The sequence below is a fragment of the Saimiri boliviensis genome, chromosome 4, assembly GCF_048565385.1.
Source record: "Saimiri boliviensis isolate mSaiBol1 chromosome 4, mSaiBol1.pri, whole genome shotgun sequence".
NCBI classification, from domain to species: domain Eukaryota; kingdom Metazoa; phylum Chordata; class Mammalia; order Primates; family Cebidae; genus Saimiri; species Saimiri boliviensis.
The window spans coordinates 8,077,357-8,102,741 of record NC_133452.1 but is presented as its reverse complement, the minus strand read 5'-3'; the positions used below and the strand labels follow the sequence as shown (position 1 = coordinate 8,102,741).

Sequence of the window (25,385 nt, the reverse complement as noted above, 5' to 3'; positions counted from 1 at the left end):
GACTTTAGTATACTGATAATGATATCTTCTGTTTAAATAGAGCTCTCAATTTTCAAAGTACTTTTATACACATTATCTCAGTTAATCTTCACAATAGCACTGAAAGGTAATTGGGAAACCGTTTACTATTCCTATTTTTAAAATAAAGAAACAGATGCACAAAGAATAAAAGTGACATGCCCAAAATTTACAAGGAAAGGAGCAGGAAGAATCTTGGGTCCTGAAGTCCCTCCTCTGTATCAGTGGCTTTCACACTGGACTGTGTGTTACCCTCAGTGGACACAGGACTTGCCAAGATAAAGTTCTCCCATTCCTTGTACACCATTCCTTAAAACTGATATGTCTGAAAACACATTTATGGCTGACGTTTCATGATAGATCATTTTGTCCCAGCTTCCCTTCAAAATGAACATTCTTCCACTTCACAGAAGAAAAGGATACAGTCACTCTCCCCCAAGGTGGCTCTGGTGCACCGCCACAGGGTGTCCAGGAGAACATGGTCAATTGCTGGTTACTGGGAGCCTCTTTTCACCACAGCCCTGTTAACTCACAGTAAAACTTTCTTTCTTTCAGAGTAAGGGAAAGGTTGGCATTAGGAACGATGTATTTTTTAGCCATTTCAGAATGTGTCATCAGCACGTGGGTTGGGTTAGGTTGTTGTGAATACACATACACAGTAAAGAGGGCCAAGACACATACTGATGTCCATTTAACTCTCCTAGTTCTTCTACCCCTTGGTACTGCCAAAGAAGTAATTCCTCCTCAGGCAAGGTCTCAGAAGATCAGAGCTAAGTTTGTTGTCTATGATACTGAAGATGACAGTACCTTATATCACCCAGGAGCCAAACTGCTAGCAAAGTTCCATTTCTACCTAACCATCCATCTGTCCATCTGCCCATTCATCCAGCCATCCACCCTTCCATCCACCTACCATCTGTAGTTTAGTTATGCTTCAGTAAATGATGGGGATATATCCTGAAAAAGGCATCCTTAGGCAATTTCATCATTGTACAGAAATCATGGAGTGTATCTATGCAAACCTAGATTGTGTACAAAGCCTGTTACACACCTAGGCTACATACTATAGTCTATTGCCCTGAGGCTGTAAGTGCACTGCATTACAGTATGCTACTGCACTGAATACTGTCAGCAAACATAATACAGCAGTGTTTGTGTCTCTAAGCATAGCAAAGGTACAGTGAAAATATGGTACTATAATCTTAATGGACCACCATCAAATATGTGGTCCATCATTGACTGAAATGTTGTTATGTGTTACTTGACAGATATAAGACGGCTATGCAAGCCCATTTTTTTCTGAAAAATTAATTCTTGTTGGCTGTCTGATTTGATAAGGAATATTGGTTTTACCAATCATGTCAAAAGGCAGTCATTTTCCACACACAGAGTATGCAGCTCCAAGGCTCTGATTTTTAAAAAGTTAAATAAAATAATTTTATTATAAATACTGTATGGGCACAAGTGTATTAAAGTGAACAATATTTCAATTTTCCCAATGTTTCAAAATCTGTCAGATTGAACAAAATGCCTCTAAATTATAGAATGGCAAGAAAAATTAATAATGAGTTAAAAAAACTTTATAAAATATATTTGATATATTTCCTAGAAATTGAATAAGCAAATGTCTCTGTATGATTGTTTTTCAAGTAGGTAGCTTCAAATTCTTGGTTTTCAACAAAATTTGTTGGACTCAACTAGGTTAATTGATAAATGACTGAAGTAATTATAACAAAAAAATTAGTAACAAATTTTTGTTACAATTTTGGAGACATTAAAAGAATGAAGTTGCTATAATAAAATCTCTTCTATTCCCATAAACTTACTAGTTAGAACATGGGCTTACACCCATAACAATCAAAAGGAAGAATAAAATGATGCTAAATTTATTTCATTCCAGCAATAAGTAATATTCATCCACAGACAGGTTACCATACATAAAAATAAGCACAATTCATCTAATTAAGGGATTTATTTCTAATATTTTTGTGCTTAGTAATTATTTGTCAAAAATACCAAGAAACCATTCACCAAAATATATATTTACATTTTTAAGTCATTTGTATACTACAAATAGCATATCACAATTCACTAGAAATTGTTAATACTAAGACTTATAGTACAATGGAATTTAAAAATATATCTTAAACCTTAATTCTTACACATGTTTTTGTTACAAAGATACATGTCAGGATGATGCATAAAGACACTTAAAACAAAAAATAGTTGATTCTTATTATTTTCTATAGTCTATGAAGTCACCATAAACAAGCATTGTTCCTAGGGGAAAAATACAGGGTCATGTTCCTTTGAGCCTCTGGTTACATTTTCATCCACCAGTCAATATACAGCCTTGTTTTTATGTGTGTGTCTATTTAAAGACAGCTTATTTAATATGTATTATTGATTCATGAACATTGCACTCATGGCCGATATCACTATAACTCATTCCTTAACTAAGTTTCTATACCGTGTATTTCTCCATAAGGGACATTACCTCCTAATTAAACTCAGGAATGATAACCAGCACTTCAACACTATGCTTGGGGCCACCTCAAACAGTGCAATCACCAATAAAAAACACCAAAATTTGAAAAATATGACACTACACAGACCTCAAAAAGGGCATTTGTTTCCAGTACGAAAGCTGAAACAAGAAAGCAGAACACTCAACCTCAACTGGGAGCATGCTTACGGAGCAACTCAAATCTTCACCATTCTGCCATTTCTGTCAATGACCTTGAAAGCAAAGTGCTTCCTGTACTGATTTTAGGGCAGCAAACGAATTTTACTAGGTTGGAGAATTTGCAAATACGGAAACCATGAATAATGAAGATCATATCACATTAAGATAAAGTTATGCAGGAGAGTGGAATAGAAACAAAAAGGTTTGTTAAAAAAAAAGATACAACATAAAATTTCAGAGTATTAAAAATCATCTTTTACATGTATTATTAGCAAGATGACAGTGAAAGGCAAATCATCAGTTTGAATATCCCCCCAAAAACATTATTAAAATGACACAATTGCTTTCTAATTTAACCTTAATATTTATAATCCGACCATACTGCAACTACTTAAACGTTCAATAAAATTTTTATATCAACTTAAAAATGTGCAAGTAAGAATATATATGGTTTCCCAAGGTAAGTGTTTTTATAATTTTGAGTTTACTAACTTTAGAAAGAGAAGCTAAAATCACAATGAGGCTGATTAATACAAAGAAATGAAAACAAAACCAAACCCCAAACTTAAGAGTCAGGTGGTGAACCCAAATAGCTATTCAGTGATGCAGACACAAACTCTGGGGTTCACGTTGTAGTGAGTGTGTTGTGTTGTATTTGTTTGTCTTATTAATCAGAGATGAAGTTTTTTTGTTTTGTTTTGTTTTTTGAGACAAAGTTTCACTCTTGTTGTCCAATCTGGAGTGCAATGGCGCGATCTCGGCTCACTGCAACCTCTGCCTCCTGGGTTCAGGCGATTCTCCTACCTCAGCCTCCTGAGTAGCTGGGATTGCAGGCATGTGCCACCACACCTGCCTAATTTTGTATTTTCAGAGAGGCGGGGTTTCTCCATATTAGTCAGGCTTGTCTCAAAGTCCTAACCTCAGTTGATCCGCCCACCTCAGCTTCCCAAAGTACTGGGATTTCATGCGTGAGCCACGGTACCCAGCCTAGAAGAAATATTTTTAATAACTTTTTTTGGCTTATTTTTATGTAGACAATTTTCAAACAATTTTATATTTCTCACTTGCTTCAATCAAAAAGAGGTTTGTGGCCAGATGCGGTGGCTCACACCTGTAATCCCAGCACTTTGGGAGGCCAAGGTGAGCAGATCACTTGAGGTCAGGAGTTAGAGGCCAGCCTGGCCAACATGATGAAGCCCCCTCTTTAATAAAAACACAAAAATTAGACTGGGTGTGGTGGCTTACACCTATAATCCCAGCAGTTTGGGAGGCTGAGGTGGGTAGATCATGAGATCAGGAGTTTGAGACTAGTCTGGCCAACATGGTGAGACCCTGTCTCTACTAAAAATATGAAAATTAGCCAGCCATGGTGGCATGTACCTGTAATCCTGGCTACTTAGGAGTCTGAGACAGGGAGAATTGCTTAAACCCAGGAGGCAGAGGCTACAGTGAGCCCAGATCACAGCACTGCACTCCAGCCTTGGTGATAGCATTAGACTCTATCTAAAAAAAAAAAAAAAAAAAAAAAAAATTAGCCAGGCATGGTGGCACGTGCCTGAAATCCCAGCTACTCTGGAGGCCGAGAAAGGAGAATCCTTTGAACCCAGGAGGCAGAGGTTGCAGTAAGCCAAAATGGCACCATTGCACTGCAGCCTGGGTGACGAGCAAGAATCCATTTAAAAGAAAAAGAGTTTTATAAGAATATTCCACCGTTAAACAGTTCCAATAGATGTCTTTCCCTCCCAGAGATGGGATAGCTCCAGCTTTTTGTTGCCTTTCTTTTTTTAATGACAGCTTGTTGGCCAGGTGGGTCTTGAACTCCTGCCCTCAGGTGATCCACCCTGCTCGGCCTCCCAAAGTGCAGAGATTACGGGCATGAGCCACTGTGCCTGGTCAGAAATAAATGTTTCTATTGTGAGCCAACAGAAATTATTGATTCATGCATTAAAAATATTTAAGCAGATACAGTCCAAAGGCAGCATCGCATTACTATAGAGATAATACATGCAAGCCACTTGGAAGAGTGGCATAGTAAGCACTTATTAGATAGGTGATGGCACTCCCCTGAACCAAAAATAAAAGTTATAAATAAATACATAATTTTTGAAATTCAAAAATGATGATGGCACTAATATTAACGTAAGAAATTACCATCTCACATATTAACTTAGCAAAAATTATTAATTCTTAATGAAATTATCAGTTAGATGGTCAGTTAAAAGGAGGTCTTTGGCCCATAAACTTTAAATACAAAATGACGTTTACAATTATATTTTTAACTTCTCAGCAAAGATTTAAGACAGTGGCAAATACACAGGCTCTCAAGCCAGACTACCTCATTGTGACTCTCTGCTTCTCAACTTTCTTGCTTTATTACCCTACAAAGTAAAAACATTGTTCACATCTATCTTACCGTGTGGTTATAAGTATGAAATGTCCTACTACACGTAGAATTCTTAGATTAATGCATAGTAGACAGTAAGCACTCAGTAAATGTTAGCAGCTACTATAAAACAATAAAAACTAGCCACACTTTCAAAAATGATTTGGAACTTTCACCAAAAGTAATCACCAAAATTATTTTCTGAAGCTGTATTTGGAAATATGTGGTAAAATCTTCCTTTAAAATATCTATAGAGATAGAGAAATTGGAATCTCACACACTGCAGGTGGGAATGAAAAATGCTGCAGCCACGTTGGAAAACAGTCCAGAAGCCCCTCCAGTGCTCAAACCTAGAGTTATATGACCCTGCAATTCTACTCCTGGGGTAGATACTTGATAGAAATGAAAATATGCCCAAATCAATGTCCCTATCAGAATTATTAATAGCCAAAAAGTGGAAACCACCCAAATGCCCATCAATTGACCAATGGATATATGCATACATGTGTTATACCCATACATTGGAATACTACTCAGCAACAAAAAAGCATGAAGTGCTGGTTCATGCTACAACCTGGATAAACCTTGCAAACATTGTACCCAGTGAAAGAAGCCAGCCATAAAAGACCACATGTTGTACAATTCCATTGATACTGAATGTCTAGAGTTGGCAAATCTACAGAAACAGAGAGTGCATTAGCGATTGCCTAGGGTGGTAGTGAAGGGTGTTTGGAGAGAAATAGGAGCTACTGTTAAAGGGAAGGGGGTTTCTTTTGGGAGTGATGAAAATATACCTGTAATCATGAGAAGAAACTTACAAAATTTGTAAACATCATCTTTTGCATTTAGAGCTTGTTTTTATAATCTGACAAGTTTTTCTGTTAAATATCTCACAGTTGCTGTACCTAGAAGTGCTTTAAGAACCTGAAATAGTACTAATGGCATGAAAAAAATAGACTTATATTTCAACATTTAATATAGAAAATCTAATTTGCTCAAATTACTCACACTGTTCTAATTTCCATATGCTCTAAAGTAAGTATGAATAAGATTTAGACCCAATTGCTGGTGACATTAAAATTCATTCAATTTTTACTGTCAATAAATATTTACTGAAGAAGTAACTATTTGCTGGGCACAGTGCTAGAAACTGATATGACAAAAATTAATAACACAGCCTGGGGACAGAGATATTACAACAGAATTATGTACAAGAACATGATGCATGCTGTATTACAGTGCGTGCCATGTGTACTGCACCAAATGCTTTAAGGAACAAGAAGAGAAGTCGGGCGTGGTGGCTCATGCCTGTAATCCCAGAACTTTAGGAGGCCAAGGCAGGTGGAACACTTAAGGTCAGGAGTTCAAGACCAGCCTGGCTAACATAGCGAAACCCCATCTCTCTAACTAAAAATACAAAAATTAGCTGGACGTGGAATCCCAGCTACTTAGAAGGCTGAGGCTGGCAGAACTGCTTCAACACGGAAGGCGGAGGTTGCAGTGGGCTGAGATTGAGTCACTGCGCTCCAGCGGCAACAGAGTGAAACACTTTCGGATGCCAAGATGGGCGAATCACTTGTGGTCAAGAGTTCGAGAACAGCCTGGCCAACACTGTGAAACATCATCTCTACTAAAAATACAAAAATTAGCCAGGTATAATAGCTACTCAGGAGGCTGAGGCAAGAGAATCACTTGAACCCAAGAGGCAGGCAGATGTTGCAGTGATCCGAGATCATGCCACTGCACTGCAGCCTGGGTGGCAGAGTGAGACTTGGTCTAAAAAAAAAAAGAGAGAGAGAGAGAGAATGAAGAAGAGTGGCTAAAAGCTGGAGTAGTTCAAAACCTTTCAGAGATAAGAGAAAATTTATGAATGTTACAGAAAAATAAGTAGGGGATTTCCAGGTAGAGATTTGCTTTTTATTGCTAAAGGTTAAAGACACAGTTTACTAATTACTCTTTTAGACAACAGTGTATTTTCATTTGCCATGAAGTTCTCAGTATTATAGGATGGATGTATATGCAGTAGTGAGCAGAGAGCAGGCAGAGTCTTGTGTGACTGTTAGAATTCTAGAGCTGTTCCTTGAAACTTCAAACAGGCTAAATTTTCTATTACACAAAGGACAAAGTAAATAACTCATCTTTCAATATTAAGACATGTTAACTAACCAAAAATATCCTGGCTATCAAAAAATTCAAAAGGAAAAGGTCAAAATATCTACATGTTCATATTTTGAATTGAAAGATATTCTAAAAGTTCCTTCACGATTATGAACTGCGCAACGGAAGCCAATGTTTGGTTCACAAATGTGTGCTGTTAATCAGATTGGGCATCAGCTGAGTGGCCACATACGGTTTCTCACAAAGGAATCTCCAGTTCAACCATGTAAATTGATAGAATTATCAGAAACATTAGACCCATTTCATTTCAACCTGGCTTTTACGACAAATGTGTGTGTGTGTGTGTCTGTGTGTGCGTGTGTGTGTGCATGTCTGTGTCTGTGTGTGTCTCCGTGTCTGTGTGTCTGTGTCTGTGTGTCTGTGTGTGCGTGTGTGTCTGTGTGTCTGTGTGTGTCTGTGTGTGTGTCTGTGTGTATAAATGTGTGGATGTGTGTATACATGTATAGTCTCCCCCAACATAAACATGAGGCTGCATTCTCAGGTTAAGAGGGTAAATATGTATCTTGCCTTCTCATCACAAATTGTCCTAAAAGTCCATCCGTAATGATAACTATATTCTTCGATAGATGGCTGCTTACTTCCCAAATTTCAACACTGAACAAAAATATTACAGATCTATGAAATTATTTTAAGGCTATCTATTTGAATTGCAAGATTAGGAGTTGAGTGAAAACTTTATTTAGTGCAGTATGTTTAAAACTCATCTTTAGCTGGGTGCAGTGGCCCTTGCCTGTAATCCTAACACTTTGGGAGGCCGAGGCAGGTGGATCACCTGAGGTCAGGAGTTCAAGACCAGCTGGGAAACATGGTGAAACCCTGTCTCTACTAAAAATACAAAATTTAGCTGGGTGGTAGGCGCCTGTACTCCCAGCTACTCAGGAGGTTGAGGCGGGAGGTTGCAGTGAGCCAAGATCGCACCATTGCACTCCCGCCTGGGCAACAGAGTGAGACTCCATCTCAAAAAAATAAAATAAAAAATAGGCCAGGTGCTGTGGCTCACACATGTAATCCCAGCACTTTGGGAGGCAGAGGTGAGTGGATCACAAGGTCAGGAGTTCAAGACCAGCCTGACTAACATGTTGAAACCCTGTCTCCACTAAAAATACAAAAATTACCAGGCATGGTGGTTCACACCTATAATCACAGCGACTCAGGAGACTGAGGCAGGAGAATCCCTTGAATCCAGGAGGCGTAGGTTGCAGTGAGCTGAGATTGTGCCACTGCACTCCAGGCTGGGATAAAGAGTGAGACTCCATCTCAAAATAATAAATAAATAAATAATAAACTCACCTTTGAGCATGTTAGTACTCGCTTTGATACCAAGGGTCTGTTTGGGTTTGTATTAAATCACTTAACTCTCCTTGCAGTTTCCTCCGATATTACATGATGATAATGCTCCTAACATATTGCAAATGATTACTTTCCACAGAAATACAACCAAAATTACCCTAAAGGTTATTCAAAGCACAAAGTTTTGCATTAAATCATTGTAATATGAACACTGTCCAATAAAAGACAAAACCCAAATCTTTCTGTTGGGAGATTATTCTCCATGGGTCTCTGCCTTCTGCAATCTTACCTCACTACCTCTATGCTAGACTAGCTTTCCAAGGGGGTTTGTTTGGAAGCATCCTTGTAAGACAAAGCTAGTGTCTCCCTCTGGACCAATGGGCAGGAGTGCCTTCTGTCTATTAAAAAAGAGTTGGAGCCGGGCGCGGTGGCTCAACCCTGTAATCCCAGCACTTTGGGAGGTTGAGGCCGGTGGATCACGAGGTCAAGAAATCGAGACCATCCTGGTCAACATGGTGAAACCCCGTCTCTACTAAAGATACAAAAAAATTAGCTGGGCGTGGTGGCGCGTGCCTGTAATCCCAGCTACTCAAGAGGCTGAGGCAGGAGAATTGCGTGAACCCAGGAGGCGGAGGTTGCGGTGAGCCCAGATCGCGCCATTGCACTCCAGCCTGGGTAACGAGAGCGAAACTCCGTCTCAAAAAAGAGTTGGGTTCCCTGAGCTCTGGCTTCCTCTCCTTTAAACACAACCTGCTGTGTGTAGAGGTGCCACCTGTCCCATTTCACATTGCCCTGTGGAAACTGGGGCCTGGAGAGGTTGACAATGTGGCTACTGTTGTGGCGCAGGTAATAAACCATCCTCCTCCCCGACCCAGGAATCTCATGTCTTCCATCAGCATCCAGGAAACTGGGACAGGCCTGCAAGAGGGAAAGTCTCGGATACTTCACAGTTCTTGACTGTCTGTCATTTCCTTGACTTAGGCATTACATTCTTTCTCTCTGGGTTTTTTAATTTTGTTGTTATTTTTTGGCACTTAACAAAGCACATTTTAAAAATAAAAATAAAGTCTAAACTGAAATCAAAATATGAGTCTCTATTTTTTGTGGGGGTAGGGAGTTGCGGAGGGATAACATGGGGAGAAATGCCAGATATAGATGATGGGGATAGAGGAAGCAGACCATATTGCCATGTATGTACCAATGCAACAGTCCTACATGTTCCTCTCCCATGTACCCCAGAACTTAAAGTGCAATACAAAACATATATATATATATATATATATATATATATATATATATATGTGTGTGTGTGTGTCTGGGGTACATGTGAGAGGTACATAAACATATATATATATATGTGTATATATATATAAAATTTTATTTATATATATATACACATATATATATATAAAAATAAAATTTTTAAGACTTATCTGACCTTTTTTTTGTGATGAAAGCATGAGGTAAAGTTTAAGCTTTGTAAATGCTTATAGTAACAAGTACTTTCAACAAAAAATTCTAACAATTCTGATTCCTTATATGCCAGCTTAGAATAAAAGAAGCATTGTTTTCCTTTTCACTTAAAAAATTTGGGACCAGGCTTGGTGGCTCACACCTGTAATCCCAGCACTTTGGGAGGCTGAGGCGGGCAGACCACAAAGTCTGAAGTTTGAGACTGGCCTGTCCAATATGGTGAAAACCTACCTCTATTAAGAATACAAAAATTAGCTGGGTTTAATGGTGCATGCCTGTAGTAATCCCAGCTACTCAGGAGGCTGAGGCAGGAAAATCGCTTGAACCCAGGAGGCAGATGTTGTAGTGAACTGAGATTGCACCACTGCACTACAGCCTGGGTGACAGAGCAAGACTCCATCTTAGGGGTGTGGGTTGGGGGTGGGATTTGCTGATGCTGATTAAAAGGAGATTACTTTTTTCCCCCAAACTTAAGTCTTTAATCTCAAATGAATCCATCTCTATAAATGGGAATCAGGGATCTGCTATTACACAAAAATAGATGTCAACATATTGAAAATTTAATTAATGAACTTTGTCACTGCTCTGTAACTGATAAAGCATTTCATTCACTTTTCTGAGGTTTTAATCGTTTCTGATAACTTCTATTTTCTGAAAGAAAAATTGAACTTTGATTTTAAAAATTCTAAAGTTTCCCTGAAATACAGGACCCGTGTAATAGAGCAAACTTTCAAAGTCACATCCTATTTCAGAACAGCAGGGAATGGGGGGATTGGGGAGGGATAGCATTAGGAGAAATACCAAATGTAGATGATGGGGTGATGGATGCAGCAGACCACCATGGCACATGTACACCTACGTAACAAACCTGCACAATCTGCACATGTTCCCCAGAACGTGAAGTATAATAATAAAAGAAGAAATCTCTCTACAAGTTTTAAGTGTCCCCCTCTCCTCCTTCTTAAGAAGTGATAACCTATTTGTTGCTCCACTAAACACACTAAGAAAATCAACAGCCTTGGTGATCTCATGGCTGCTGACGTGCTCAGGGCAGGTGTTACGTAACATATCCCTACTCTGAGATACCTCACCCCAACATAGAGGATGTTTACCTGAAAGCTCCCAGAGCTTGTGAAAACATCTTCAACAAGCATTTCAACATTTAAGCTCATTGCCAATTGAGCAGTCTTACCAAGCACCACTTCTATAAACATTTTAAAGAATATCCAGTGAAGTGGTCAAATCAATTATGTCCAAACTTCCATGAAACTCTAAGAAGGGGATTAGCTTATCTCTCAACTAGTTCTTATAAAACACTACTAAATTTAACATCTGATTGCAGTTGCTGTTTATAGAATCACTCGTTATCTTCCTTCAATTTTAAAACTTCAGTTTGTGGCCCACCTACAGAATAAACTTTCAGCTTTACCAAATTTTCTCTTCTTATGAAAGGTTCACCTGCCTTAATAGCAATTCTATACCTCCCTTTGAAGGCAGCTTACAGAAATTTTACTATGCTTTTCATTATACTACAAAAATATGAGATCACATCAATTCATAAAAACTTCTGATTTTCTTTCAGAAAGAGATAGATGGATCTCTTTTATTTAAATATAATTCCGTTATTAGCTTTACCCTTTCAAAGTGTGAAATTCAGTGGATTTTAGTACAGAGAGTTGTACCTTCATCACGACTAAGTTCCAAAATATTTTCACCACTTCATAAAAATTCCACACCCATTAGCATTCATTCTTCCTTTTTCCCTTCCTCCAGCTCCTAGAAACCATTAATTGATTTTCTGTGTTTATGAATTTGCCTATTCTGGGCACCTCATATAAATGGAATCAAAAAATACATGGCCTTTTGCATCTCACTTCTTTCACTTAGCACGTTTTCAAGAGTTTCATTCATATTAAAGCACAAATCATTACCTCACTCTTTTTAATGGCTAAATAATATTCAATTTTATGGTTATACCACATGTATCCAATCATTAGTTGATGGATATTTGGGTATTTCCACTTTTTTCGCTATTACAAATAATGTTACTATGAACATCTTGTGAATAGCTTTCAGTGTGGGCCTGTGTTTTTATTTTCTTGGATAAACACCTAGAATTATAATTGCTGGGTCATGTGGTAACTCTACATTGAACTTTATGAGGAATGGCCAAACCTTGATTGACCTTTAATGTGGTACAAAAGGGTTAGTTTCAAACAATTATTCTTCAGGTATGGTTTTGTCAAATTAGCAACATCAAGTAAACGTGCATTTCCATGATGCAGACTCATTTTAAGTAAGCATGTAAACATGTCTTACAATTTTTGCAGTTAAGATCGCCGCTTACCATTGCTGCTGGTAAGTACACTAACGCTAACAATCTTTACCATCAGATTTACAATGGGAAACCCTAGAAAAATGCTCTTGTGGTCATAATTCTTAATTATTTCTCTGCTACATTTCCCTGATTACTTTCTAGATTTTTAACCAGATCCAAGATTGTTTCAACATTTGCTCTTTCCAATCATGAATCTAGGCCCCCATTTGAAAATACAACTTTAAAAAACGACTACACTTTGAAAAGTTAAATATAGAGTGTAACTCAAGGCATTAAACTCAAATTATAGGTACTTAAAAATAAATCTGAGGCCAGGTGCAAAGGCTCATGCCTGTAATCCCAGCACTTTGGGAAGTTGCGGGGGGCGGGGGGTGGATCACGAGGTCAGGAGTTGAAGAACAGCCTGGCCAAGATGGTGAAACCCAGTCTCTGCTAAAAATACAAAAATTAGTTGGGTGGGGTGGCAGGCACCTGTAACCCCAACTACTCGGGAGGCTGAGGCAGGAGAATCACTTGAACCTGGGCAGCAGAGGTTACAGTGAGCTGAGGTCATGCCACTGTACTCCAGGCTGGGCAACAGAATGAGACTCTGTCTCAAAAATAAATAAACAAAAAATAAATCTGAAAGCATAGTGCAGCTAAAAGTTGAACTAACTTCATGCCTACGTTTTTTCTTTTTTAAAAGATCGTGGGCCGGGCGCGGTGGCTCAAGCCTGTAATCCCAGCACTTGGGGAGGCTGAGGTGGGTGGATCACGAGGTCGAGAGATCGAGACCATCCTGGTCAACATGGTGAAACCCCGTCTCTACTAAAAGTGCAAAAAAATTAGCTGGGCATGGTGGTGCGTGCCTGTAATCCCAGCTACTCAGGAGGCTGAGGCAGGAGAATTGCCTGAACCCAGGAGGCGGAGGTTGCGGTGAGCCGAGATCGCGCCATTGCACTCCAGCCTGGGTAACAAGAGCGAAACTCCGTCTCAATAAAAAAAAAAAAAAAAAAAGATCGTGGTTAATACACACAATGTAAAATTCATCATTTTAATCGTACAATTCTACAACATTCAGCATATTTACATTGCTGTGCAACAGTCACCAACCTCCATCTCCAAAACGTTTTGGTCTTCCCAAACTGAAGCTCTCTTTCATTAAACATTAACTCCCTATTCCTTCCTCCTCCCAAATCCTGGCAACAACCACTTACTTTCTGTGTTATGAATTTGACTACCCTATGTATCTCATATTGATGAAATCATACAATACTTGCCCTTTTGTGATTGGCTTTTTCACTTTAGCGTTCACCCATGGAGCCTGTGACAAGATTTCTTTCCTTTTCATGGCTGGATGATATGCCATTGTATGTATATACCTCATTTTGTTTACCTATGTATCCACCAACAGACAGATGAATGGCTTTCACATTTTGGCTATTATGAATAATGCTGCCATGAATATGAGTGTATCAATATCTACTAGAGTCTCTGCTTTCAATTATTTCGGGAATATACCTAGAAGTAGAATTGGTAGATCAAGAAGTAATCATTTGTTTAGTTTTTTAATGAGCTGCCATCCCATTTTCCACAGCAGCCGCGCTGTTTTACACTGCCATAAGCAATGTAGATGGATTCCAAATTCTCCACATCCATGACAGAACTTGCTATTTTCTGGGCTTTGTGGCTTATTTAATAATAGCCACCCTAATGGGTGTGAAGTTAGGCCTAAGTCTTTAAACAAACATTTGATATAGCAGAAACGTATGTGGAATTTCGGTGATTTATCACAGCATTTGAGTCTGTATATGCATATGAATGTGGATAATTAATAATTTTTTTTTTTTTTTTTTTTGAGATGGAATTTCGCTCTTGTCACCCAGGCTGGAGTGCTGTGGTGTGCTTCTGGCTCATTGCAACTTCCACCTCCCAGGTTCAAGCGATTCTCCTGCCTCAGCCTCCTGAATAGCTGGGACTACAGGTGTCTGCCTGTCTAATTTTTTCCTGTTTTCCTAGTAGAGATGGGTTTTTTGCCATGGTGACCAGGCTGTGATCCTCCCGACTCAGCCTCCCAAAATGCTGGGATTACAGGCGTGAGCCACCATGCCGGCCTCAATTTTAGGATCTCGTTATTTACTACAAGCTGCCTTAGGCAATAAGGAAAATAGGGAAAGGATTGGAGGACAGAAAGGAAGGAGGGATTATATAAAGGAAGAAAATAGTTTAAGAAACTTTCCAACAACCAAAAAGACGCCTTGTATGTTTCTAGCTTGGGAAGCCATGTGAAAAGGCAGTGACTCGCAATGCAGGAATGGCGGGCTTTGTCTGTCGTGGCTTTATGCTCACGGGGGCTGTGGAGGACACGGGCACCTGCGGCAGTGCACCCCATACTTCAATAGAATCCAGTCCTTTGTCATACCACGTGACTTTTTCAGTTTCTTCACTCCAGCACACGTGGTGGCATTACACCCTTCTCTCTTTAACTTACGGTTCTTATAAATTCATGCGATTTGAAATTGTGAGAAAAACAGGTTTCTCAGGATAGTTTGCTGACCTCTTGTCCATATGAAGAAATGATCACTCATTTAAATATAAAGAGTACAGATGCATGGCACTTAATAGAGAGAACGCCATTTTCAAGCTGCAATATACTGTAGTGTTTTCATGTTTGACATAAGAAATGTCAGTGAAAACGTTGATCAAAGAAATGAAATTCTAATAGGACGTCAGAAGAAGCAGATTAAACAAATGACCTAGCTGTTCCAAAGACATCAAAATGCAAAATAATTCTTTTCTGGAGGTATTACTTAGCCAAATATTATAATTTCTTTAGAAATTTCAAGAAAGAATAGGAAGTGTTACTGTTATATTAATTATAGAAATCATGTCAAGTGCTAATGGCAGGAAAGAAATGGAATGCTGACTTGATCTACACACAGGTGACATGGACATTTGGTCACCAGAAACTATATTATATAATAATTATTTAATCCTGGCTAAATTTTTTGATAGGTTTCAGGTACCCCTATAAATGTACTAAAATTAAATTCAGGAGGGTATACTGTGATATCTAAAAACTTAACAAAGTTATCTCAAAAATATCACACATTCTCATCCTATCTGCAACCCCTGAATATATAGTGACTAATATATCTTAATGTATTTTTGTATATCAATATTTTTATTATGTTATTTCTTCAGACGACAACTCCAAATAACAAAGTGTTGAAAGGAAGTATCAGAACCACCAATATTTTTCTTTCCTTGACATACCTGCAGATATATATTTTTGTGTTTATAACAAAAGTTAATAAAGAAACATGCCCAGCTGATTATTTCTGGATTGACTGCAGAAGTAGCTACCACCCTTTTTTGATGATGTGGAAGTTTACGCAGGTATTGAGGACGCAACAGCTGTGATAAATTACGTCAAGAAAATAGCACTTTCCATTGCCTTTCTCTTTTTTCCTTAGAGCCTGTGTTATGGAGTGAAATGCACTTGGATTTGACTTTAGGAGGCAGAAGCAATCATTTGCAGATTAGGCTGTGTGTCCTAATATTTAATGTTCATCTCTTCCTCAGGCATTATATTACTGTTAAGTTTGAATAAAGGCTGACAAGTCTTGTTTTTTGGGGGGTGGGGCAGGGTATTGCTCTGTCACCCAGGCTGACGTGCAGTGGTGCCATTAGAGCTCACTGCAGCTTTCACCTCCTAGGCTCAAGCAATCTTCCCACCTCACCCTCAAGAGTAAGTAGGACAATAGGCATGTGCCACTAAATAGGGTTTTTTTTTTTTTTTTTAAGAGATGGGAGTCTCACTGTGTTGCCCAGGCTGGTCTCACATGTCTGGGTTCAAAGGATCCTCCTGCCCTGGCCTCCCAAAGCGCTGGAATTATAGGCATGAGTCACCACCCCCATTTCACTTTTGTTTTTAATGTGCCATTGTTGCATCTGTTTCTACTGAAGAATAAAACAGATACCACTGTCCTCTCTGTTTTCTGTTTATTTATTTTATTTTCTTTTTTTTTTTAAACGGAGTTTCGCTCTTGTTACCCAGGCTGGAGTGCAATGGCACAATCTCAGCTCACAGCAACCTCCGCCTCCTGGGTTCAGGCAATTCTCCTGCCTCAGCCTCCCTAGTAGCTGGGATTATAGGCACGTGCCACCATGCCCAGCTAATTTTTTGTATTTTTAGTAGAGACGGGGTTTCACCATGTTGACCAGGATGGTCTCGATCTCTTGATCTCGTGATCCACCCACCTCAGCCTCCCAAAGTGCTGGGATTACAGGCTTGAGCCACCGCGCCCGGCTATTTATTTTCTTTATAACACCCCCCATTTATTAAAGGCTGGGTGGATTTGGGTAATTCATCACTGATAAGGTAACTAAGAGCAGGTTTATGGGTATATTATATATACTGGTTACCTTGTGTCAATAAATAAGCAGCTTTTGAGTCATTTCCCAATTTTATCCCCAACTTCTAGAAGAAAAATAGGTTGCGAAAATTAGCAAATTTGGTTAGGAAAAATACATTAAGTCCAACTATTATGATTCCCTTAATTCTATTATTAGGTTTATTTATCAGTATTATGAGTCTTTGCTGAAATGTTGACTTATGGAAGGCCTCTCAACGACGCTGTTTAAAAATCACAAGTAGTCAATCCCTTCACTTGGAACACCTTAACATTTTCCCCTTCTTGCTTTTTCTCCACAGCTTTCATCAGCATCAAATACGAGTCATCATGAAAATCAAGATTTGTTTTGTTCACCATTCTATCCCCAATATCTGGCACATACTAGCTGCTTAATACGTAAAAATGAATATGTAGTATAACACATGGATGAAGTATGGGAAGCTTTCATTCAAGCACTTATCACGCGTTCTCCTAAATTACTTGGCATCAATAACTTCCCCCACTCCACCTGCTCCTCACCCAGCCTCCATGGAGATGGAGGAAACAGCACCATCAGTGAACAGCTCCTGACAAAAATGTAGGGGTCATCACCAGTGCATCCCTTTATCCCTATCATCGAGCCTTTGGTTCTATATCCAAAATATTACTTAGATTTTTCTACCTTTCTCCATCTGCATTGTCGTGACTATTCTCTCTCTTTCGAGTCAGACCAATACTCTAAGAACAGGACTCCCAAAGGCAGTCAGATTAATACCTTAGCACAAGAAAAAACTCGCTCGCTTTCTACTTTAAAGCCCTCAGTGGTCTTCTATTGTTCACAGAAAAAAAATCTACACTCCTTAGTACAGCCTACATAGCGGCATGGCCTGGCTCTTCTCTCTTCTCCAGGCTCAAGCCCTTACCATGCTCCCCCCACACTGTCCAGCACGCTCCCGCCACACTGTCCGCCACGCTCACCCTACACTGTCCGCCACGCTCCCACTACACTGTCCGCCATGCTCCAACCACACTGCCACGCTCCCCCTACACTGTGCGCCACGCTCCAACCACACTGTCCGCCACGCTCACCCTACACTGTCCGCCACGCTCCAACCACACTGTCCGCCACGCTCACCCTACACTGTCCGCCACGCTCCAACCACACTGTCCGCCACGCTCACCCTACACTGTCCGTCATGCTCCAACCACACTGTCCGCCACACTCACCCTACACTGTCCGTCATGCTCCAACCACACTGCCACACTCCCGCTACACTGTCTGCCATGCTCCAACCACACTGTCCGCCACGCTCCGGCCACACCGTCCACCACGCTCCGGCCACGCTCCGGCCACACCGTCCACCAGGCTCCCACTACACCATCCGCCAGGCTCCCGCCACACTGTCCGCCATGCTCCCGCCACACTGTCCGCCATGCTCCCCCTACACTGTCTGCCATGCTCCCCCCACACTGTCCGCCATGCTCCCCCCACACTGTCCGCCACGCTCCCCCTACACTGTCTGCCACGCTCCCGCCACACTGTCTGCCATGCTCCCCCTACACTGTCCGCCACGCTCCCGCCACACCATCCGCCATGCTCTGGCCACACTGCCATGCTCCTGCCATACTGTCCGCCACGCTCCTGCCACACCGTCCACGACGCTCCAACCACACTGTCCGCCATGCTCCCCCTACACTATCCGCCACGCTCCCCCTACACTGTCCATCACGCTCCTGCCACACCGTCCACGACGCTCCAACCACACTGTCCGCCACGCTCCCCCTACACTATCTGCCACGCTCCCCCTACACTGTCCGCCACGCTCCTGCCACACCGTCCACGATGCTCCAACCACACTGTCCGCCACGCTCCCCCTACACTGTCCGCCACGCTCCGGCCACACCGTCCACCAGGCTCCCGCTACACTGTCCACCACACTCCCACTACACTCTCCGCCACGGTTTGCTACACTGTGTCTGGAATAAGCCAACCTCTTGCTGGAATTTAGATCTTGGTACTTGTTGTTCCCTTTGTCTGGAGCACTCTTGCCTTCCATCTTTCCATGACTCATTCCCAGCCTTTGGAGAGTATCTCAAATGCCATCTGTATAGGTCTTCCTGTGACCACCCTAATTAAGTGGCCTCCCTAACCACTCTCTCATCTTGTTTACTGCTGTCATAATTCTTTTTACTACTTAATTAACTTACTCTTTGTTTAACGTAAGCCCCAACAGGACAGGGACTTTGCCTCTTTATATTCAGAGAGACTAATGAAATACATGGAACATGGAAATGGCTCCATATATAACAACTGAATCAATAAATATTACATTCTCCCTCACTCAGGTGGCATCTCTCATCTCACTGATTAGAATGCCTGGCACAGAAGAGACTTGCTACAAATGTTGAAGTGAATGAGAAAACTGAAATCTTCTATTGCTTCGTGAGTGGCAACCAGAAAGATCTTTGTTCATTAATATTTGCATATAATAACTGGACTGACAGAAAATGAATTCATTTGATTGACATTTACTCAGTGTCTGTCCAGTGCTGAAAAGAGCATATGGCAGTTTGGCTTGCGAGCACAGAACAGAGGGTATCATTTCTTATCTATTTGGTAATCCCATAAATATAGGACACACATATTTCCCCAAGGCATCTGGCAAAATTTCTCATTATATCCTTGCGTTTAATGTGCAGGAATGCAGACTGGATGGTAGCCCACCTGATGGGTATGGTACTAGAAAGTGGTTGGATTCAGAGAGCTGAGCATGTTCAACAGCAATTTCAATGCAGCAAATATTTCTTGGCCAGCTCTTACCAGCCAAGTACTGAGCTTGAGGTTAGAGTAACTAAATAATTAAGTGTGGTCTCTTTTCTAGAAGTATACATAAGTTTTCCTGTAAAATATCACAGATCTCTGCCCTGTACCATTGACACTATTTTTAAATTAACATATTGGATGAATATAGACAGAACATACTTCTAGCAAAATCATATGAGAATTTTAGGGGAAAAAACAGAAGAAATAAATAAATCAGGATCCAAGAGATGACAGCTGTCTAAAAGGCTGGAATGAATTCTTTAAATGAAATTTGATACAGATATGAGGTCCTACCATTGAGTCCAAAGTACCAACTAGATGTTTACAAAATGGGGGCAATATAGAATATATCCACTCAGAAACGTTTCTTAGGGGTTTTAATTTATAGTACTCTATAAAAATCTACTGTGATATAGTGATCATAGAAACCAGTTTCACCTTCTGGTGTATTTACAAGGAAGTAATCAGCCTGTGCTCAGACCACACTTAGACTATTGTGTTGGGAGGATGCATCACACTAATAGAAAATGTTCAGCAGAGACAGTCAAGATGAAAATGAGGATCCTTGATGCAACTGCCAATGGAGTTGCTAAGAGACCACTGTGGAATCTTAAGAAAGCGGGAGGATTAACAGAGGAAGTGATTATACAAAAAATGTACTTGCACACACGTTTATAGCAGCACAGTTCACAATTGAAAAATGTAGAGCTGACCCAAATGCCCATCAATCAATGAGTGAATAAAGAAGCTGTGGTATGTATATACAATGGAATACTAGTCAGCCATAAAAAGGAATGAATTCATGGCATTTGCAGCAACCTGATGGGAATGGAGACTATCATTCTAAGTGAAGTAACTCAGGAATGGGAAGCCAAATATCGTATGTTCTCACTCATAAGTGGGAGCTAAGTTATGAGGATGCAAAGGTATAAGAATGACACAGTGGACTCTGGGGACTCAGAGGGAAAGGATGGGAAGGGGGTGAGGGATAAAAGACTACAAATTGGGTTCAGTGTACACTGTTTGGGTGATGGGTGCACCAAAATCTCACAAATCACTACTAAAGAACTTACTCATGGAACCATATACCAACTGTTTCCCCGAAAACCTACAGAAATAAAAAAAATTTAAAAAAGAAAGTGTGAGTGAATGGTAGAGAAGGATGGAGCCAACTGTCCACAAGTATTCAAAGAGCAGGTATGCAAAAGAAATAGTAAACCCATTAAACATAATACTAGGGCATAGGACTAGGAAACTACATGAAGACACATTTCCATTCACCATAAAAAGGCCTATCAGCACTGTAACTGAAAGTGAAGTGTCTCAGGAGGAAGTCAGTTCTCTACCAATGACAGGTCTCCCACAGCCACGGGGACATCCTCTGGACAAAGGCATCATACTCAGCACTTGAACACTGAATAGACGGCAGATGTATAGACCCTATGGCCTTGGCATTTTATGATATTATGAAAAGGGATCTAAAAAATTAGGAGGGATACATTTTCCTTCATTCAAGCAGTGCTGGCTATGGCCAGGTACTGTTTTAGGCACCATGGACACAGCAGTTAACTTAGGCAAAAATTCCTATGCTTGGCTGCACGTGGTGGCTCACGTCTATAATCCCAGCATTTTGGAAGGCCAAGGCAGGCGGGTCATGAGGTCAGGAGTTCAAGACCAGCCTGGCCAACACAGTGAAACTCCGTCTCCACTAAAAGTACAAAAGTTAGCCAGGCATGGCAGCAGGTGCCTGTAGACCCAGCTATGCGGAAGGCTGAGGTAGGAGAATTTCTTGAACCCAGGAGGTAGAGGTTGCAGTGAGCCAAGATGGCACCACTACACTCCTGCCTGGGCAACTCTGTCTCCCAAAACAAACAAACAAACAAACAAAAAAACCCAAAAGACCTCCTACGCTCATGAAGCATACATTCTAGATGGTTAGACGTTTTGGGACAAAATGAAATACAAACATAAAATACCAGTCTTTGGGTTTGAGAAGATACTTGGTGCTAGTTTGAGGCAAAGCTAAGCCTGAGGCACTCACACTTTAATTTTGTTTATTTCATTTATTTATTTATCTATTTATTTTTATTTATTTATTTTTTAAGACAGAGTCTTGCTCTGTCGCCCAAGCTGAAGTGCAGTGGTGCAATCTTGGCTCACTGCAACCTCCACCTCCCAGTTTCAAGTAATTCTCCTGCCTCAGCCTCCCGAGTAGCTGGTATTACAGGCATGCGCCACCATGCCCAGCTAATTTTTGTATTTTTAGTAGAGACAGTGGTGGGGAGGTTCATCATGTTGGCCAGGCTGGTCTCGAACTCCTGACCTCAGATGATCGGCCTGCCTGGGCTGCCAATCCACCTTTTATTTTTAAGCTGGAAGTTATCATGGATAGAGCCATTTGTTACAATAACAGCACTAGACCTTTTGCCATTATTCCTGATATATTTTCTCCTTTCCTCTCTAATCTGTTGCTTGCATTCCTCACCATTGTAAGACAATTTACAATTAATTGCTTATACTTCAATTATTAATAAAATATATATTGCTATTTACTAAACTATTAGATATGAATATTTTCTCTTTTGTCTGAGTTTCTACAGGTTAAAACTTTCCCACAGTAAAAATTATAACACAGTGTTCATTATTAGAATTTATAAATTATAGAGAAGTATAAAAATTAAAAGACGTATATATTTGTTACTTTTACAGAACAATCTATGCATAGATTAGAGACTTAGACATGTTATTCCAAATCTGGCAGTACTTTTGTAGTTTTTCATAGTATAGTACTAAAATGAATAGATTACTAGTCTTTTAGGAATTGATTTTTAAAGTCCCCTAATTGGAATTACAGCCATCTTTTTGGTCTGTCCTTAGACTGACAAAGATCTAATAGAGCAATCATCATATGACACTTCATAAGCATCCTTTTTGGGTACCTGATCCATAAGAACATTGAGAATAAACAATTTTCTGACATTCAGTCAGATTGATTGATGCACATCAAGTCAATGACACTAGGGAACGCTTTGTGGATGGAATGACTGCCTTCTACTTAACAGGAAAACGCTAGAAAGATACACTTAATGAATCCTTATTGATCTAAACACACCTAAAACTTGTTTGTAATTTTAACCTCTGTCACATTATAGAGGAAGATGTTTCGAACTTTCTATTTTCTATATAACTTAGTAGAAGTCGAACAAATATTTCTGAAGCTGTTCAGAACGAGGTAGAATTCAACATACTGAAAATTGTAGCCAGCTACTCCAGAAACCTATAGTTGTGGTGTTTTGGAATTTGGTGACTTGGCCATGGTTATCAAATTAAGGAGTACATTCTCATACTTATTTTTATATCAGTCTTTCCTGCTTCAGGTCCTTCAAAGTTATCTAGTTAACATAGTTTAACAATGTTAACTAGATAAACATGGTTAAACCTATTTTCTCCCCTTCATAATTGCTTAATTTTTTCTTTTTCAACCCAGGAAGTCCTAACTTTTACAAGTGTATCCTCATAAAATACTAATGTCTTGGTCATGTTGTCTGCTCTTAAGTTATGCTAAGCCTTCCTAATCTTTGCTAGGATGCTTACCGCAATTGGATATTTCTAGTATGGAAGCACCATGATGTTAAGCAAAGATCGGAAAGCAATTTCATTTCTGTTTGCAAGCAAATGATGCCTCCTGCTCTCCTGGTATTTTAGGTAAAAGCATTAGGAGAAACTACTGCCTTCAGAGAAAAGGACTTAATGAAACTAAGTCATGGGATCTGGTGAACACACTTTGAATTCATTTTCTCCAAATGCATTTTCCTATGTTTGCCAACATTAAGTTCCACATTATATATACTGATTTCCCAATGCCTAAATACAGACAGTAGGGCATTTGCACACCACTCACTTAACTTGTCATAGTTGCTAGAACAGCGCTGCCCAATAGAAGTACAAGTGAAGTCACGAATGTGACCCTCATATATAATTTTAAATTTTCTGGTGGCCATGATAAAAAAGTTAAAATATACAGATAAATTAATTTTAATATTTTATGTAGATCCAAAATGTTATGATTTCAACAATTAATCAATATAAGAAGTATTAATAAGATATTGTTCTTTTTTTTTGTACCAAGTTTTTGAAATTGGGTGTGTATTTCGCAATTACAGCACAACCCAGCTGGGACTGTCCATATATGGCTATGTCCATATATGTCCATATATGACTATGGGCTATTGTATCAGCAGACAATTCTGGGACCGAGCTGACAGGCCATACACTGATAGCAAGTGTGGAAAAAGCACCCTTTGCATTCTCAGACTACTAGATTACCAAGACGCTCTACTCTTGAAACATCAAATATGAATTAATCTATTGAAAATGCTATCATCATTACAGATTTAGGTTAGCTTTTGTTTTATAATGATGGCGAAAAAATAACTGATGTCCCAGCAGCCTTTCAGGTGCAACAACTATTACCATAATAAAGCAAATTTAAGTTTAATTAGAAAGTGCCTTTTTAAAGGAAATGTGGGTGATTCCAGGAAAGCTGATTTGTTTTACTAGTAACGGAAAGGCATTTTGCCACTAATATGAAGCTGGAACAAAATTAATCAAATGACTTATTATCTGAGAGAACAAAGTAGAGAAATATTTACATAACATAGTACCATAGGTGGAATATCCATGCGAAACTAATGTTAAGAATGACAAAGGGGACTAATCCAGCATTATGCATCTTTTTCATTTTCCAGTAATACAGCTGGGACAATACACACACCTACCTTCTAGAATCTGTCAGGAAGAGTAACCTACATATATTTAATTCTCTCCTGCACGTGTTGAATGACTAAATCATGAAAATATGTTTGAATGCTTTTTAGAAATAACTATACTTCTTTGTTAGGTTACTTAATTTTTAGCATAGACCCACCAAATACCACGTCAATTGTTAAAAATGGATCTATTCAAGTCTACAGTATAAATTTATGGTTTTCCAGGAAATCACAGGAAAGTTGATGTAAAAGATACTAGAATTCTTGCCAAATAATCCCATGTTTAAAAATATTCTATTAAATGTAAATGTAAATATTAAAAGTATATTAATAACAGCCATGTTCAGGAAAATTTTAAGGGCAAACAAGATTCAAAGATTTCCCTGATTCTTTGAACAGGTGTGGATAGGAGATGATCTTGTGATCTGTAGATAAGAGATCCTGAATATTAAGTGATCAGAAACCAAAGCAGAGATAGGGCTACTGAAAACAGCCTATTTATTGTGCTGGTCCGGACATAGGCTTTGGGGTATAGGCAGGCCTGGTATCAGAGGTCTGATGTAGCAAAAGGAATGAAGGAAAAGATAAAGAGTCAAAAGCATGCTGAGACTGTCATTATTTTTATGAATGTCAAAATAAAATTTAAAATTAAATCTTTTTTTTAAATTATAAAAATTCTTCTGAGAATTTCCCCTCCAGACAAAAGTAAATTTAAGACAAGGAATTATATTTACCTTCTGATATGCTTCACATAATATTTGCCATTTTTTATCAGCAATACTAAAAATGATTATGTGATGGATAGCTTTCAGTCTGTATCTCCTAAGAACAGGCAAGAAAAATTATTTAAAAAAAAAAACCCTTCTCACTATTAACCAAAAAACACCTCTGAAAAGGCGCAGCCAAATGATTTTGGTCAACAAGGGAAGGTGCCCACTCATTATTTATTGAGGGCTTACCGGGTGGAAGGATAGCTAAGAATTACTTGAATCTAGTGTTATGGGCCAAAAGCTGTAACAGAAAAGCATTTTCACTTCCACGTCCAGCCTA

General features: G+C 39.5%; 1 protein-coding gene across 4 annotated transcripts in view; it reads right to left on the bottom strand.

The window, feature by feature from the left end:
- Nucleotides 1–25,385, bottom strand: part of PRKN (parkin RBR E3 ubiquitin protein ligase) — a 1,400,491-nt gene that overhangs the window by 1,134,560 nt on the left and 240,546 nt on the right. Inside the window, exons 1-2 of one of the 4 annotated variants that reach the window (XM_074397177.1) lie at nt 12,851–13,373; nt 4,260–4,350 (exon numbers count right to left, since the gene is read on the bottom strand). The exons of the other annotated variants lie outside the window; for them this stretch is intronic. Coding sequence (XP_074253278.1) covers nt 4,260–4,350; nt 12,851–12,997 — 238 coding nt within the window. The 5' untranslated portion in view covers nt 12,998–13,373. Of the gene's footprint in view, nt 1–4,259; nt 4,351–12,850; nt 13,374–25,385 lie in introns of those variants that run through there. 4 annotated transcript variants of the gene reach the window in all.